General features: G+C 32.2%; 1 protein-coding gene across 1 annotated transcript in view; it reads left to right on the forward strand.

Moving 5' to 3' along the window:
• Positions 1–11,501, forward strand: part of LOC135122399 (X-linked interleukin-1 receptor accessory protein-like 2) — a 46,154-nt gene extending 34,653 nt beyond the window's left edge. Inside the window, exons 5-7 of the mRNA XM_064046573.1 lie at positions 10,385–10,515; positions 10,574–10,876; positions 10,935–11,501. Coding sequence (XP_063902643.1) covers positions 10,385–10,515; positions 10,574–10,876; positions 10,935–11,338 — 838 coding nt within the window. The 3' untranslated portion in view covers positions 11,339–11,501. The remainder of the gene's footprint in view (positions 1–10,384; positions 10,516–10,573; positions 10,877–10,934) is intronic.
• Positions 11,502–14,242: the final 2,741 nt, after the last annotated feature.

A 14,242-nucleotide genomic window follows, 5' to 3' on the forward strand; every position in this document is an offset into this window, starting at 1 on the left:
TTACTACGGTTCTCGATATCGGGAAAATTAATTAACGTTGTTCTTAGAATATTGATTCTGGGTAAAGATAATTTTGCTCGGTAATTACACAACTTCGAGAAAGTATTTTTTATACGAAATGTTTTATGTTCTTTCTCCTTTTGAATTAGTTATACAGAGTTCAAATTATGGGTTAAAAGTAATATTTCACGGTGTGCGGTCTATTATTTTTCTAATTAACAACAAGGATTGAGAATTAAGTTGTAGGACAGACATTTATTAATTTATTACAATCAAGCTATCAATGCATTCCAAGTTGTGCGAAGGGCTGTCTTCAACTTTTATGTACAGCGTGATCCGGATTTATTTCAGTTTTTGATTAAATTTTAATTACATATAGTAAATACTTTTAAATGTGTAACTTTCAAATAAAAAAAAATAAATAGTTTTGATACTCACTGCAATTTTTATTGGAAAGATTTTTTATTGTTAACAGTAACACTGTATCGACGCAACACTGATAGCAACGTAATTATAAGTATGTTTAAAAAATTCCAGCAAAATTAGTTAAACGGTTTCTAGAATAATCAATATTATCAGTGACGTTTCAATTTTTTTGAGGCATTTGTGGTATCCTCAGTAGACAAACCGAAAAATGAGGTTGACATTTTCGATTCCTCTAGGTTGTTAAAATGATCATTTTACACAAATTCTCATAGCTTACGCTCAACAATTAAACAATATCAGGAGTTTTTGTGGGCTTTTGTACATACATTTTGCAAAAGCCGAAAGAATTATTTTTGTGTAACTTAAAAAATAAAATATTTGAGTTTTATTCTGTTTCGCTTAGCCATCCTTCTGATAGCGAAATAATGTTCTTACCTAGTGAAATTTTTATGTACACTACGGAACCACTGAGCGTACGCTCATTACTAGAAATAGAAAAAAAAATTAGAACCAAAGTTGTACGACTTTTAAGGACCGTGAGTTTTTTCGAATGAGTGCCCTATATATTTTTACGTATTTTCATTGACCTCTTCTGAGATTTCATAACCACAGTTTGTTTTTGAAATTCCGATGCGACGTTGCCACGTTATTCTAATTGTCCTGAATTTCTTTAGCAATGGAAGGGTTCATTAAAAAAAATCACAATAGGGTTATTTTACAATATTTTATGGGGAGATAAATAAAGATACGCGCTTTGTTGTAGTTTAAATAAAATTGAGTTTCAATATACGCAAATACACTCCCCCCAAAAATTATCGCACCACCTCCAGTTTTAGCGAACCGGACTACATGTGGTTACCATATACATAGTAGTGATAAATGTGTGCAAGTTAATGCCAAAAAATGACAATATTTAAAAAATATACATATTCTGGGCCCGATTTGGAGACTGTCTTAATGTAGGTACATAAGTTTATAAGCGTTAATTAAATTAATATCGTGTATTTCCAACCCTGGCTTGAATAACGGCTTCCATCCGTCGCTGCATCTCTTCGTAAAAGTGCACAATATTGTCTTGAGGTATATTTTCCCATTCTTCCATAAGAACTGCTTCTAGCTGTTGGAGAGTTCTAAAAGCAATTCTACGGCCCGCAACACGACATTGCAGATCATCCCACACATGTTTGATGGGATTCATATCAGGGCTTCGAGCTGGCTGTTCCATAACAGGCGTATCTGTTTCTCTGAAATAAGCTTGTACAACGCGCGCTATGTGCGGCCGAGCATTATCATGCATATAAACAAAATTTGGACCAATAAATGGTCCGTATGGAATGACATGTGGTTCCAAAATGTCTGTTATGTAACGTACAGCCACCAAACGAGCTCCAGGTAATGGTACTAAATCTGTACGACCTTGCAAAGATATGCCAGCTCAAACCATAATGGAACCTCCACCGAACTGTACACTTGGTTAAAGTTACATTGAAAATACCGCACCCCAGGCCTTCTATACACCGGTATTCGTCTGTAATTTGAGCAAAGAGAGAATCTAGACTCATCAGGGAACATCACATTTTCCCAATCTTCAATTCCCCAATTCACATGCTCCCTTGTGAATTCTAGCCGGGCTACTCGGTGAGCTCTGGTGAGTAATAGTCCTTTTGCAGGAACACGAGCTAGAAGATTATCTTCGCGAAGACGATTTCTTACTGTCTCTACAGAAATATCCACATCTCGAGCACCAAACAACTCGATTTGAAGTAATCGATCAGTGCAATGCCTCGTACGGAGCGCTGTTAAGTGCAAAAAGCGATCATCCCATGGCGAAGTCACCCTTCGACGACCTTGTCCTGGTCTTCTGGCAACACTTCCTGTTTCATGGTATCTTCGTGCAAGTCTAACTATTGTGGAATGATTAACTCCTAAAACTCTTGCTACGTATCGTTGACTACGACCATCTTCCAACAGAGTCAATGCTCGTACAACTTCGTTGTGGCTCAAATGCAAGGTTAAGCGTTGAGGGACCTCCATAATGTCGAATATGTATGACAGTAGCGCTAGATGTCTACATAAATCCTTTGCAAATCAAAAGCACGAAATTCGTATATGTGCATATTTATCCGAAGAACTAGAAACCATCGTTTTAATCCTCGTATTGGTTTTTGTTCTGGCAAATAAATAAATAAAAATATGTTTGGATATGATTTGGCCCCATATGTGTCTTCTACAAATTTTCAAATTGGAAATAACCAAAATTTTGAGGGTGGTGCGATAATTTTTGGGGGGAGTGTATATTAATTAAAATTTTCAAGTATCGATATTTCAGTTTTTCAAATATAACATCCTGTATTTTAATATTACATCTTATTCAGTTTTCTATTCTTTCTGTTTTGTAAGTACTTTCTGTATTTAAAGTTTAAGGTTTTTCACTTTTATAAGAGACGCACCAACATATTGTAAGAAAAAGAACAAAAAATAAAGTAAGATGTAGTAATAAAACGTAAGATGTCCTATTTGAAAAAACTGAAATATTGATGGTTGAAAATTGTATCGTTTTTGAGATTATGAAATCAGCTGTATGTACACATACTTTGAAAATAGAATACCTTTTAATGATATCTCTTATCGCTTATTTTTATGTTATAAAAAATGATACACATTCCTATGTAACATCTTTTTTAAGAATGAAAAACTTCTTAGATTTACTGTTATCATTCGTAAATATTGTAGGTATTTTTATTACTTTCATTTAAGTTTATGTTATACTAAATTGTAAAAAGTGAATTAAGATTTAAATAAGTAATTTGTATGTACAGTCACGGCCAGAAAATCTTGGACCTTGCTTTATTGTCACTTTGATATTTGAAGTTTAAAAGATTTGTCACGTCGCATCCAGTGTTAGCATGCCTGCAGCGTCAAAAATGACAAAACTAAAAAAATAAGGTTACAATACTTAAAGGTGTTTCATATTTTGTGAATGACACAGACGTCCAAAATTTTCTGACCGCGACTGTACATTTGTGAATTTAAATAGCAGTCTTACATCTGAACACACATTAAAAATGTTTTCTTTTTCTGTTTCCTTTACAGATTTTTTGTAGTAGAAATTATTTTGTAATTAGTGCGAAAAAGTCATCGTTCATATTTACCGCGAAATTGGAAATTGAATGTTAAAATACATGTTGAAAAAGGTCCACTATTATTACAGGAGTTCAAGTTTGTTAAAAGAACCGCTTGTGGCGAGTTTTTACAAAGATGAGTGTGACAATGACCTTATAAAACAAGTTTTTTTTATACAATTTTTCTTTTGAAAAAACATCAAAATAAAGTTAGTTATTTTGACACCCTTAGTTGGCAGCCATGCAAGTTACTGTCGAATGTTGGTTGGTACACGCAGTTCTGACAAATGTCAGGTTTTATGTAAAATTAAAAAGAAATAAGATTTGTGTTCTCGTTCTTCCCACCTCGTTCTGAGCAGGCTTGCACATTAATTAAATCAGCTTTCAAAGGAAATGTAAATTTACGATACACATTTGGTCATCGTAATAAATCTTATTAGGTGCAGAAAGCACGCACAAATAACATGGAAATCTTTCTTCGGTGACAACTGACAAATAAATGCCAATTACCTGTCAAATTTGAATACTGCCACATTATCAAGTCAGGAATACAACCCACAAACCAATGCCTTAAGAGAGTTTATTAAAGAAAGCATTGTTTTCAGTCTAAAACGGTGCTTTATTTAATGTTGCTCTAAAAACACTCAATAAGAAAAAAAAATACCACAACTTGTGCAACCGCTTCTAACTGAAAAGAAATTAATAAGAAATCATTTAATATTTACTTATACATTTATAAAATCATTTTAAACAATTTAGTTAGAATTTAAACCTATCAAATTTTGACTGATTTAATAGCCTTCGCGTACTCAATACACTGACCAATTTACTGAAATTAACTGAGACTATAGTTAGAATTTTTTCATAATGTGGCGTTTATAGTTTTCAAATACATAGTACTGTATAATTGATTTTTATAAAAACTAAGTTTGGGCGTCGATGAAGGATACTAAATAAATTACAACAATATAGCAAATGTACGTACAATTAATTGACTCTCATGGTGTAAACTACCGAAACATCACCATGTGAAAATAAATCTAATTGTGAAAGTTTTTAAATAAATTTTGTAGCTTTAGCATAAAAAACTTGTCTTACAGTCTGCGTAAAATTCTCATCAGTTTTTATGAATGTGAACTTTTTCATTTTCGCAAGAAGTAATTTACATTTTTGCATGCTTTGTTTCCTGTCTGCTAAATTAAAACTGTTAAATTTTCTAATCATTTCCGTTCTTCTCTTGTCTTATTTGAATTAATTTGACATCTACATTTACATTTACAAGATGAGTTTTAATGTCAGATCGTTATCACACCGTTATTGCATCTCAAATGGAATCATCTCTTAACGAGTTTTACAATACAGGTTCAATTGTTGTACGTCGCAGTAATTATCTGTCAACATCATTTGTAAAACTTACACATTATAAACTTCAGGTCATTTACTCTTGGTGGGTGGATACATGTGATTATCTATTCGATATTTTAATTAACTGAACAGAAAGAGTGATCAGTTATTCCGTTTTGAGAGTTCTTTTTCTCCCGAGTTAAACCCGTGATAACATCTTTAATTAATTATCAGAAGAAACATGCGGGTGGACGTCAGGTAACAGTTCCTTTTAACTTGATGTGTGGTCAACGAATTCTGCCATCGTTAAATGCATATGTCATCTTACTTGAAAGATTTGACGTAATGAGTAATACATTCGGATATTTTTAATGTTTGTATTGTTCAGCAGAAGGCAGATGAACGATGAACGAATGCGAAACGACATACGTTTGGCAATTCTTTTTAGCCTTCCATTGTTAATTTTTACTTGAATATTACCTTTCTCTCTCGTTTTCCCACTGTAATTATTTCTGAAATTTCAACTGTCATGTGTATGTTGCAAAGTGATAAATTATGCATAAAGCATTTGATACTAAATTCGCGACAGGTCTGTTAATTATGCGTATTATTATTATTAATTAACAGATATATCTGTCGGCGAATAATTTATGATCCATAAAAAAATGATAATACTCTTCTTGGCAGTACGACAGTTGGTTCGTTTGTATCCGACCTGTGGTAGGTTGTTGAAATTTATTTCTCTCCAACATTTTTAAGAATGTTTGAAACTAACCGCTCAACATTATTTCAGAGTAATTAATTAAACGTACGTTAACAAAAAATGATTTGATTATTTTCTCGGAGTATTTTATGGTTCACACAACTAATTAGCTGAACAGAATAAAAATGTTAGCACCGTGTGAGGTGCTCGTTGCCTCCGTGAGGTCCAATGAGGATCGAAAAACTCGTAAAAACGGCCATTACGAGAAGAGCATCATTAGTTATTACTTCATGGCATATTATGTTAAAATTATGGTTAAAGATGATTTGAGACTTTTGTTGTCACGCGAGCATAGTTTTCATAGAAAAGAACGAATTGAGGCCTAACAGGTATACACTAGTTTTTTATTTTCCCATGAAAAACTTTTGTCATAGACGTACGATTCAATTTAGTAACACTGATGACAGTGAACTAAGCAGCAATCTTGAGTCTTCACTAGTGTAATTAAAGTTATGAAAATTATAATATTATACACTTCGAGGAAGCACATGAACTGTAATTTGATGTTGAATTTCCAACTCGGTGTTGCCAAATTTGCCAAAAAATTGTAGACAGATTGGTCAGTGATAGGTATTTTAATTTAATATTAATAAAAATAAAATTTAATTTAATCTACAGTAAGCTGAAATTAATGTTATGTATTTACGTCACAAAATTTACATTTTCACACATAGCACATTCTTGAAAGGTTTAAAACATTTTACACACCTAAATATATTAATATTATTCTCAATTGTCACAGAAAAAAGTACTACATAGCGCCTCCCTTGAAGAAGATTTGAATCAATTGTCGACTTTATTTTACATTTAAATAAAAAATGTTTACTTTTTGCAACCGAATTATAGATTTCAAGTTGGACAAACAATTTTAAATTAATAGGAAATTTTTGTATGACTTTACTAAAACATATTTTAAACGTAATAGGTATTTTGACACAGATTTTTTTGCAATTACAAGTTTAAAAAATCAGTAAGCAGTAAAATTATTACTCCAAATTGACATACTATTTCGCTATCTTTATCGTGTACTAAACTCGGCGTGATTACATTTGTCTTTCTAGTTTTGTGAAATTCCTGTTCACGGTAATGTGTTCTCATACATTCTCCATAAATCAGTAGCCGATTAAATCGAAAGTTACTATTAATTTTTTTTAATTGTCGGTTGTGTTCCGGCCTCGTAAACGTCATCCACTTTACGACGTTGTAATTCAAGTCGTCATAATTACTCTTGAAGCCATAATATTAAACACAAAAGGATAAGATAGAGACAATGCTCGACATCGTCGGGGGACGAGGTAAGTGACTTTCTCACGGAGACGTTTACAACCGGTCTACCAGTGTTTTATTTCCTCTGTCGTGTTTTTGCCACTGACAAGCCGCCATTATTGGTCTCATACCGGGATCGTTACCAATTACACGTGATTAGCCGGTTTTTTTTTTCTGTGAGACGGTACTTACTGAGATCGGTGCTTTACTATTGGATTAGACATAAAAGAAAACGGGAAAACGGTGTATATATGACAAGTACATATATTGTTGTACAGGAAAAAATGACACTCTAGGTTTTGCACTTATCTTATGCTCTTTTTGAGTTTATTAAATTGATTTCTTTTTGCAAATGGTAAAGTGTCATAAAATTCACTTAAAGTTAATCGCTTTACCCTGATGAATGAAAGTCTGATCGATTTCATGTACCCAATACAAAATAGTGAATTAAAATATGGTGAAATTTTGAAAAAAAAAACTTTGAAGGGCTGTATCTTGTACATTTGGACAAAATAATTGTTTAATTTATTTTTTCTTTGCTCCATAAACGGTCATGAACAACGTGTCATAGGGTTGGGCGCAATTTTTTCAACACTCTGTATATTTACTGCCCGACGGTAAGCTAAGGAAGTACGTATTGTAATGGTGTTCATCAGCCAACAGGCTACTCTAATGTTTTCTGGACGTTTCATGACCCCCAGAGTACATGACCCCGTTTCCGTCGGTCGGTCGGTCTGTCTGTCTGCCCTGTGTTGTCATGTTGATTTTTATTAGACATATATTACAATCTTCGAAACTACCAGACCGATTGTTTTTAAATGTTAGTTATTAGGAATATGATGTATATGGTAAAGCGTTAACTAAAATTCTTGGGACTCGTAAATGTTTTTTAAATTTTATAACATAACGTAAATCTCCGCTTGTGATTTATGAATCCGTGCTGAGTTTTTACCTTCGAAACTAGATTTTTAGGAAAAAAAATGAGTTGTAAACAACATTTGGAAGAGAAAACCGAATGGTACGAAATCTTGCAAACGTTTTAAGATTATTATAAGTATGGTATATGAGGCGGTTATAAAAAATTCGTTAAAAGTTATTTAGACAGAACTTCCCTCGCATCGCATCTGAAGTCAAACATTCATACAAATTCAGTGGCTAAGAAAAAAAAGTCAACAAGGACGGGATTCGAACTAACGTGACAGGCAAACTTCATTCGAAATCATCGGGATTTCACGTTATCGCCTTATATCGCAAGCTACGATCCTCCTTGTTTCGCAGGTGCGCAAGATATTGATTATATGAAATATGGAAGGGAATATTGCACAAACATTTTTTTTTAAGTAATTATGACTAAAACTCCAGGCGGATTCATAAGCCACAAGTGTAGGAGTATATTATTTTATAAAATTTAAATGATGTTTAATGTACAAAATTTTTAGGTGAGGGCATCACATTGGATTAAACGTTATGCTTAGCGTTTTGCAATCTACACGATATTACTAAAATACATACATAATATGCCAACAATCGTCCCAGTAGTTTCGGATTATCTGTCTAATAAAAACTGACAGACGGACAACCGGAAACGGGATACCTATTTTTTGCACTCGAGATCTTGAAACAAAACTAAAAAAAGCTCAGGCAATTTTCCCTAAGTAAATGATAATGCCGTATTAAAATTTCAAATGAATGTGGTATGATTGTTTATTAGGTAGTATTCTTTTTCAAATAAAATACGAAAAAAACAAAATTTACAAAAGTTTAAAACAGCAAATTATAGCATGATGTTCAAGTGGGAGTGCTTAAAAAAATGAATTAAGTTGTTATTCATTATTCATTAATTATAACATATCCTAAACAGGTGAATCGATAAGCACACACAATATCTGAATGACTATTTAAGGTAGAAAAAAAAGTCAAAGACCAAAGTTCTAGAATTTTTTGGGCAGCGTAAACGAAACTTGTTTTCATTCATACAAAATAGTATTCCGTTTTTGATGCGCAACATAAAACATAGTTTTTGTCAAGAGAATACCCCATATATTTTTATATACACTGATTGACCTTCTAGTTTTTTTTTTTTAATTCTAAAGTTTACGAAAAATCACAAAAAGCTTACTTTAAATATCAAGCAATATTTTATGGGGAGATGAATAAAGGCATGGACTTTATTATAGCACCAATAAAGGTGATCCTTAATATACCTCAATATACAGAATGTTTATTAAAAATTCTAAAATACTCTTTTTTTATTAAGAATTGTCTGCACCTAAAGTTGATAATTTCTGCAATTTTTCTAACAAACACACCAAATTATCGAAAAAAAAAAAAATGAAAACAGTAATCCAATAATAAAATGCAAGATGTTCTACGCGAAAATTTAAAAATTATTTGAAAATTATAATATTTTAATTTTTGTACACAGTATATATTATTATACTAAGATTTTTTGAGAACTTTTGCATTGTTAACAGATTTCAAAAAAGTTGGAATAACTTGCCAACGTCTCGTCGAATTTAAAAAATAGAATATGCTGATAAACGCATAGTAGGCAATTACTTAGGGCATGTAAAACTGTTTGGTGTTTCATGTTATGATGTTATGTTATCATCGTCAGCCTTAACATGATCATTTCATAACATTGTCAGACCTTTAAACTTATTAGTGCGTCATATATACATTTAGACCCGTAAAATTCGAATTTTATGCACATAGTTGTTTCATTATTCAGGTGGTTTTATTACATTGCTTGTTATTTTACTTTACCACTTTGCAGCTTCTTCGTGAAATAAAAAATATATGCATTTCGTTCAGGATCAATGATGCCACCTTTGTTCGCTTTTATAAGAAATCAGTGTATACCAAATGATTCCAGTAAAAAACCATTCATGCTTACGTTGAAAGAAAACGGAAATTCCGTGTGAGAATACCAATTTTATTTTGAAATGCATTATTCTTATCAAAAACTACATGTAATTATAGACATTATAGACGTCAGTTGTGAAAATGAAGTTGATTTAGAAACAATGTATAGTATGTTATTACATACTACAATAATACCAGCCTTAAGTGAACAGGTGGTGATATAATATACTTATTTTTACTGTAGCAGCATATGCTTTTCACCTTGTTTATTTTATCATTCAAAGTATAATCATCGTAATTGTAACGTATGCAGTTCTAACAGTATTTTGTGATCATGACAATTAAAGAACAAAAAAATACTATTTTTTTGTTGTTGCAATGTCAGACACGGTAAAATAAAAAATAATAAAAAAAAAGCCTAAACTCCTTTTCTTACAAACGTAACAGTTAATAGTACGTTGTAACATTTTTAATTCTAGAATAAAATTTACAAAAATTCATACTTTCGAAAGTACTATAATTTATCCTTTCATTCAAACTAACAACTACAGTTTTGTAAATGAAGAGCTTTATCTAAGAATGTGTTTTTTTGTTTCAGAGAGGATGGCCAAACCTTTGGTACCTATTTGATAATTGACAACCTTAGAAGAGAAGATTATGGGGAATATATTTGTAAAATCACCAAGCCAGGGAAGAGTATTGAACAACGAGTATACGTCGCAGAAAAAAGTAATTGTACCAAGATGTTTACTCTATAATGTTTTTCTATACGATGTTCTTATTGCAGGCGAAGTGAAATATTTAAATCCTAATCCAGTTCCTGTAACGAAACTCATACTTTGTATGTCTGCAATTTTCTTCCTTTGCTTGGCGGCTGTCATTCTTAATCTCCAATATGGTTTACCTCTCAGGGTACGATTTAAGGATTCCTTTGGAATAGTAGAAGAGAATGACGGAAAAGCGAACGACGTTCTCATTTTATATTCTTCAAAGGATAGCGAGATCGCATTAGGAGTTCTCATGCCAACTTTACAGACGAAATTTAATTACAAATGTGTTTCACGAGAATTTCCTCTTAACTTAAATTATTGTAAGAGAGATAGCTTTCCTGGAAGTGAAAATATAACTAAATTCGGTATTAATTTCAGGGTTCGGAGAACTGCAAGATGAAGCTCTGAAAAGTCGCAGGATCATAGCTTTATTATCACCGCCCGTTTTAAATGATACTTGGACTACGGCTGGAATTTATCAAGCAATTAAGCAATTACAAGCATTAGGGCCTAAGTTAATTTGTGTAACGTTGAAAGAACTGCCGAAGTGTGAGAACGAAACGAAGAATTCGCAAGGGGAAACTCTGAGTTCTTTAACGCGAACGATCAATGTCATTGTTTGGGAAAGAGCAAAAGATGATAAATTTTGGCTGGCTTTGCGTTTGAGGTTGCCACCAAAAAGGCGTAATGATCGACTGGTAGAATGTAGAAATCAATCACAGGGTATAAATGATTCAAGACTGACCAGTGACTCTGATGAGAGTTTCGAAAATTTTGTGTAAATAATTTATTAATAATTTAAAGTTGTGTTGTACTTTAGTATTATTATTGTTCCAATAAAATTATAACTTTAATGTATGCTTAAAGAGTATTATTGTGATTTTTACGATACGTTGTTTTATTTTGTATTTTTTTATGTAAAATAATAAACGTCTAAGATTCAAACTTTAGGACTGATTTCTTACTTAATGAATTCTTCAAAATTTTATCACGTAAAGGCGATAACGAAATCAAATTCGCAGAAGGTGAACCATGTATGTCCGTGAATTACCTACAGAAGTGTAAGCATTTTATGGAGCGCGAAGATTTATATTTGGCGATGTTTGTTATCATGCGGGAATGATTTATGAAAATTTAAACACAGACTGCTGACTTTACGTTAAAAACCTGGACATCACCTTTTCTACCCTTGCATTTTGGTCCCCGTTAATCGATGATGCATGGAAAAAATGTTTTAATATATATTCCCACAACCGTCCTGAAGGCGGGTAATAAATGATAAGAAACGAAACATCTGAAAATAGCCGGCAAAACATCAATTTGTGTTTAATTTTTAAGGAATACAACATAAAAACATTATTTTTGCAATGGCGTTAGGAGTTTCGATGGAATTCCGTATTTTGAAATATACAACAAATACATATGTACAAATAAACGAATGGGATCATCATTGTGTAACTATAAACTCTAAAAATGATTACACATGTCAGGAAAAAAGCAAACAGAAAATGTTCAAAACAAAGTGTCATAGCTAGTTAGCTACAAATAAAATGTGATGGCCTTTTTTTCAGAATTTGATTAGTGTGGGTTACATCAAAGTATTACCTAAATTGTTGCACAAGTATTCCATTTCAGTCGAAATTACTTTGGAGAATGAAGCAGTAAAAATTCAAAAATAAATTCTTTTTAATAACATCATTATCGATTTCACTGAAAAAAAAAGAACTTAACATTTTTGTATTTTTATAACGCTTATTTTGCCATCGTCAAAATTCAGGAGACTTGAAGCGAAATAAATGCACGGGATCGTTGTTCACGTGAATGTTTATCTGGAATACTGGATTTTTGCCGGCGGTGAATCAGGTCGTCTAGATGGCTGCCTCTCCTTTACGATCAGGAATGCGAGTGTTTAAACGCACATCGCGTGTTGTAGCTGTAGTTAGGTTTAGTTAGGGCTCACGCTCCGTAGTTTGTTTTCACTTAGTTTGGTCTGTTGTATTCGATTTGTAATATTTGATTTCATTTTTACGACTCTCTACTTTTACGTTTTCTCGACCTTTCATGACCCCTAGAGTACGAAAAAATAGGTCTCCCGTTTCCGTCTCTCTCTCTCTCTCTCTCTCTCTCTCTCTCTCTCTCTCTCTCTCGTTGGCTGTCCGTCCGTCTGCTGTCCCGGATTTTTATTAGGCAGATAATCTCCGAAAGTAATGGGCCGATTGTTCTCAAATTTTGTATTTATATTAAGAATATCATGCAGATGGTAAAACGCTAACCAAAATTTGTCTAATCATCCCCACCAATAATGTGATGACGTCACTTCAAAATTGTACACAGCAAATGGGTTTGAAATTGTATAAAATAACATAGTGCTACACATGTAGTTTATGATTCCGTATTGAGTTTTTACCCGAAGCGTTCAAATTTTTAGAAAAAAATCAAAATCATAAAACAACATTTTGTGATTTCATTTTGAATCTGCTGAACCGAATGCGTTGAAATCTTGCATATGTTTTAAGGTTATGAAGAGCATAATAGATTTTTAGTCAAAATATATTTGCTTGTCCCCTCCAAAAAATTGATGACGTCAGCTCAAAAGTTTGCCGAATAAATCCTATCTAATATGTACAAAATATAGTGTGAGTCTGTACTTGTAATTAATTTATCATTACCTTCATATATTTTTTGGATTTGCATATACAGGCTGACTCAAAAAAATTAATGAATGCGTAAATTTATTTTATTGATTTAATCAGGAACTACAGAACCGAATGCTTTGAAATCTTGGAGATGTTTTAAAGTTATCATAAGCATGGTAAATTGGGTACAGGTGAACTCGGCACCAAGCCTAATCCGTCATAAAATAAACACGCCAATTCGGCACCAGCAATTTCAGGTAATTTTAAAAATTACCCTTTGGTGATCAACTCGACACCAACCACCCGCTTCAGGTAGTTCATGAATGATCCGGTAGTAGCATAGATACAAAATGTGTAATTATTATTAATAATAAAATTTATTGTATATAAAATAAATCATTGTATCTAAGTATTTTGCATTAAAAAAAAAGTATTTCATCTAGTTTTCAATTATTACACAGGCCTGCAATAAAAAACGTGTCTTAACTTTGACAGGCTGTTGGTCTACTAGATTTATGGACATTGATAACGGAAAAAAATTTCAAAAAATTCCAGCACGTTTAGATTCCTCCCCCCCCCCCTCTCCACAAAAAAAAAGAATAAGTTCAATAAAATTAAAACAGAAACCTTACCTTGCCTTGGAGTGTAGAGAAATGACTTATTTGATAGAGTTTAGTACGTTTATTACAGGAAAAATACTAACAAAATTCTATCACGTCTAAAAAAAGAGATATTATTTAAATAACATAAAAATATGTTTTTTAACAGGAAATATTTGTACAATTCATTAAATTAAAACAATTTTTCCAAAATATCTTTTATTACTTAAAATCATATATAGGTAAATGATTTTAGCTACATACACATATAGCAGTGCTTTTTTTTTCGAAAAACTTTACAGAAACGAAACTAAACAATGGTATCACATTGTAGGATTTCAACAAAACAATGTTTATTAACAAGAATCCTCGAGTCATCGCCTAGATTTTTAAACGCTAATCACGAGAAAAAGCTATTTAAAACATTCTATTACTTACAAATTTTAAAAAA

This window comes from Zophobas morio, unplaced genomic scaffold (genome assembly GCF_036711695.1).
Source record: "Zophobas morio isolate AGI-343-1 ecotype UQ-CSIRO unplaced genomic scaffold, CSIRO_AGI_Zmor_V1 ptg000005l, whole genome shotgun sequence".
Taxonomy (NCBI): Eukaryota; Metazoa; Arthropoda; class Insecta; order Coleoptera; family Tenebrionidae; genus Zophobas; species Zophobas morio.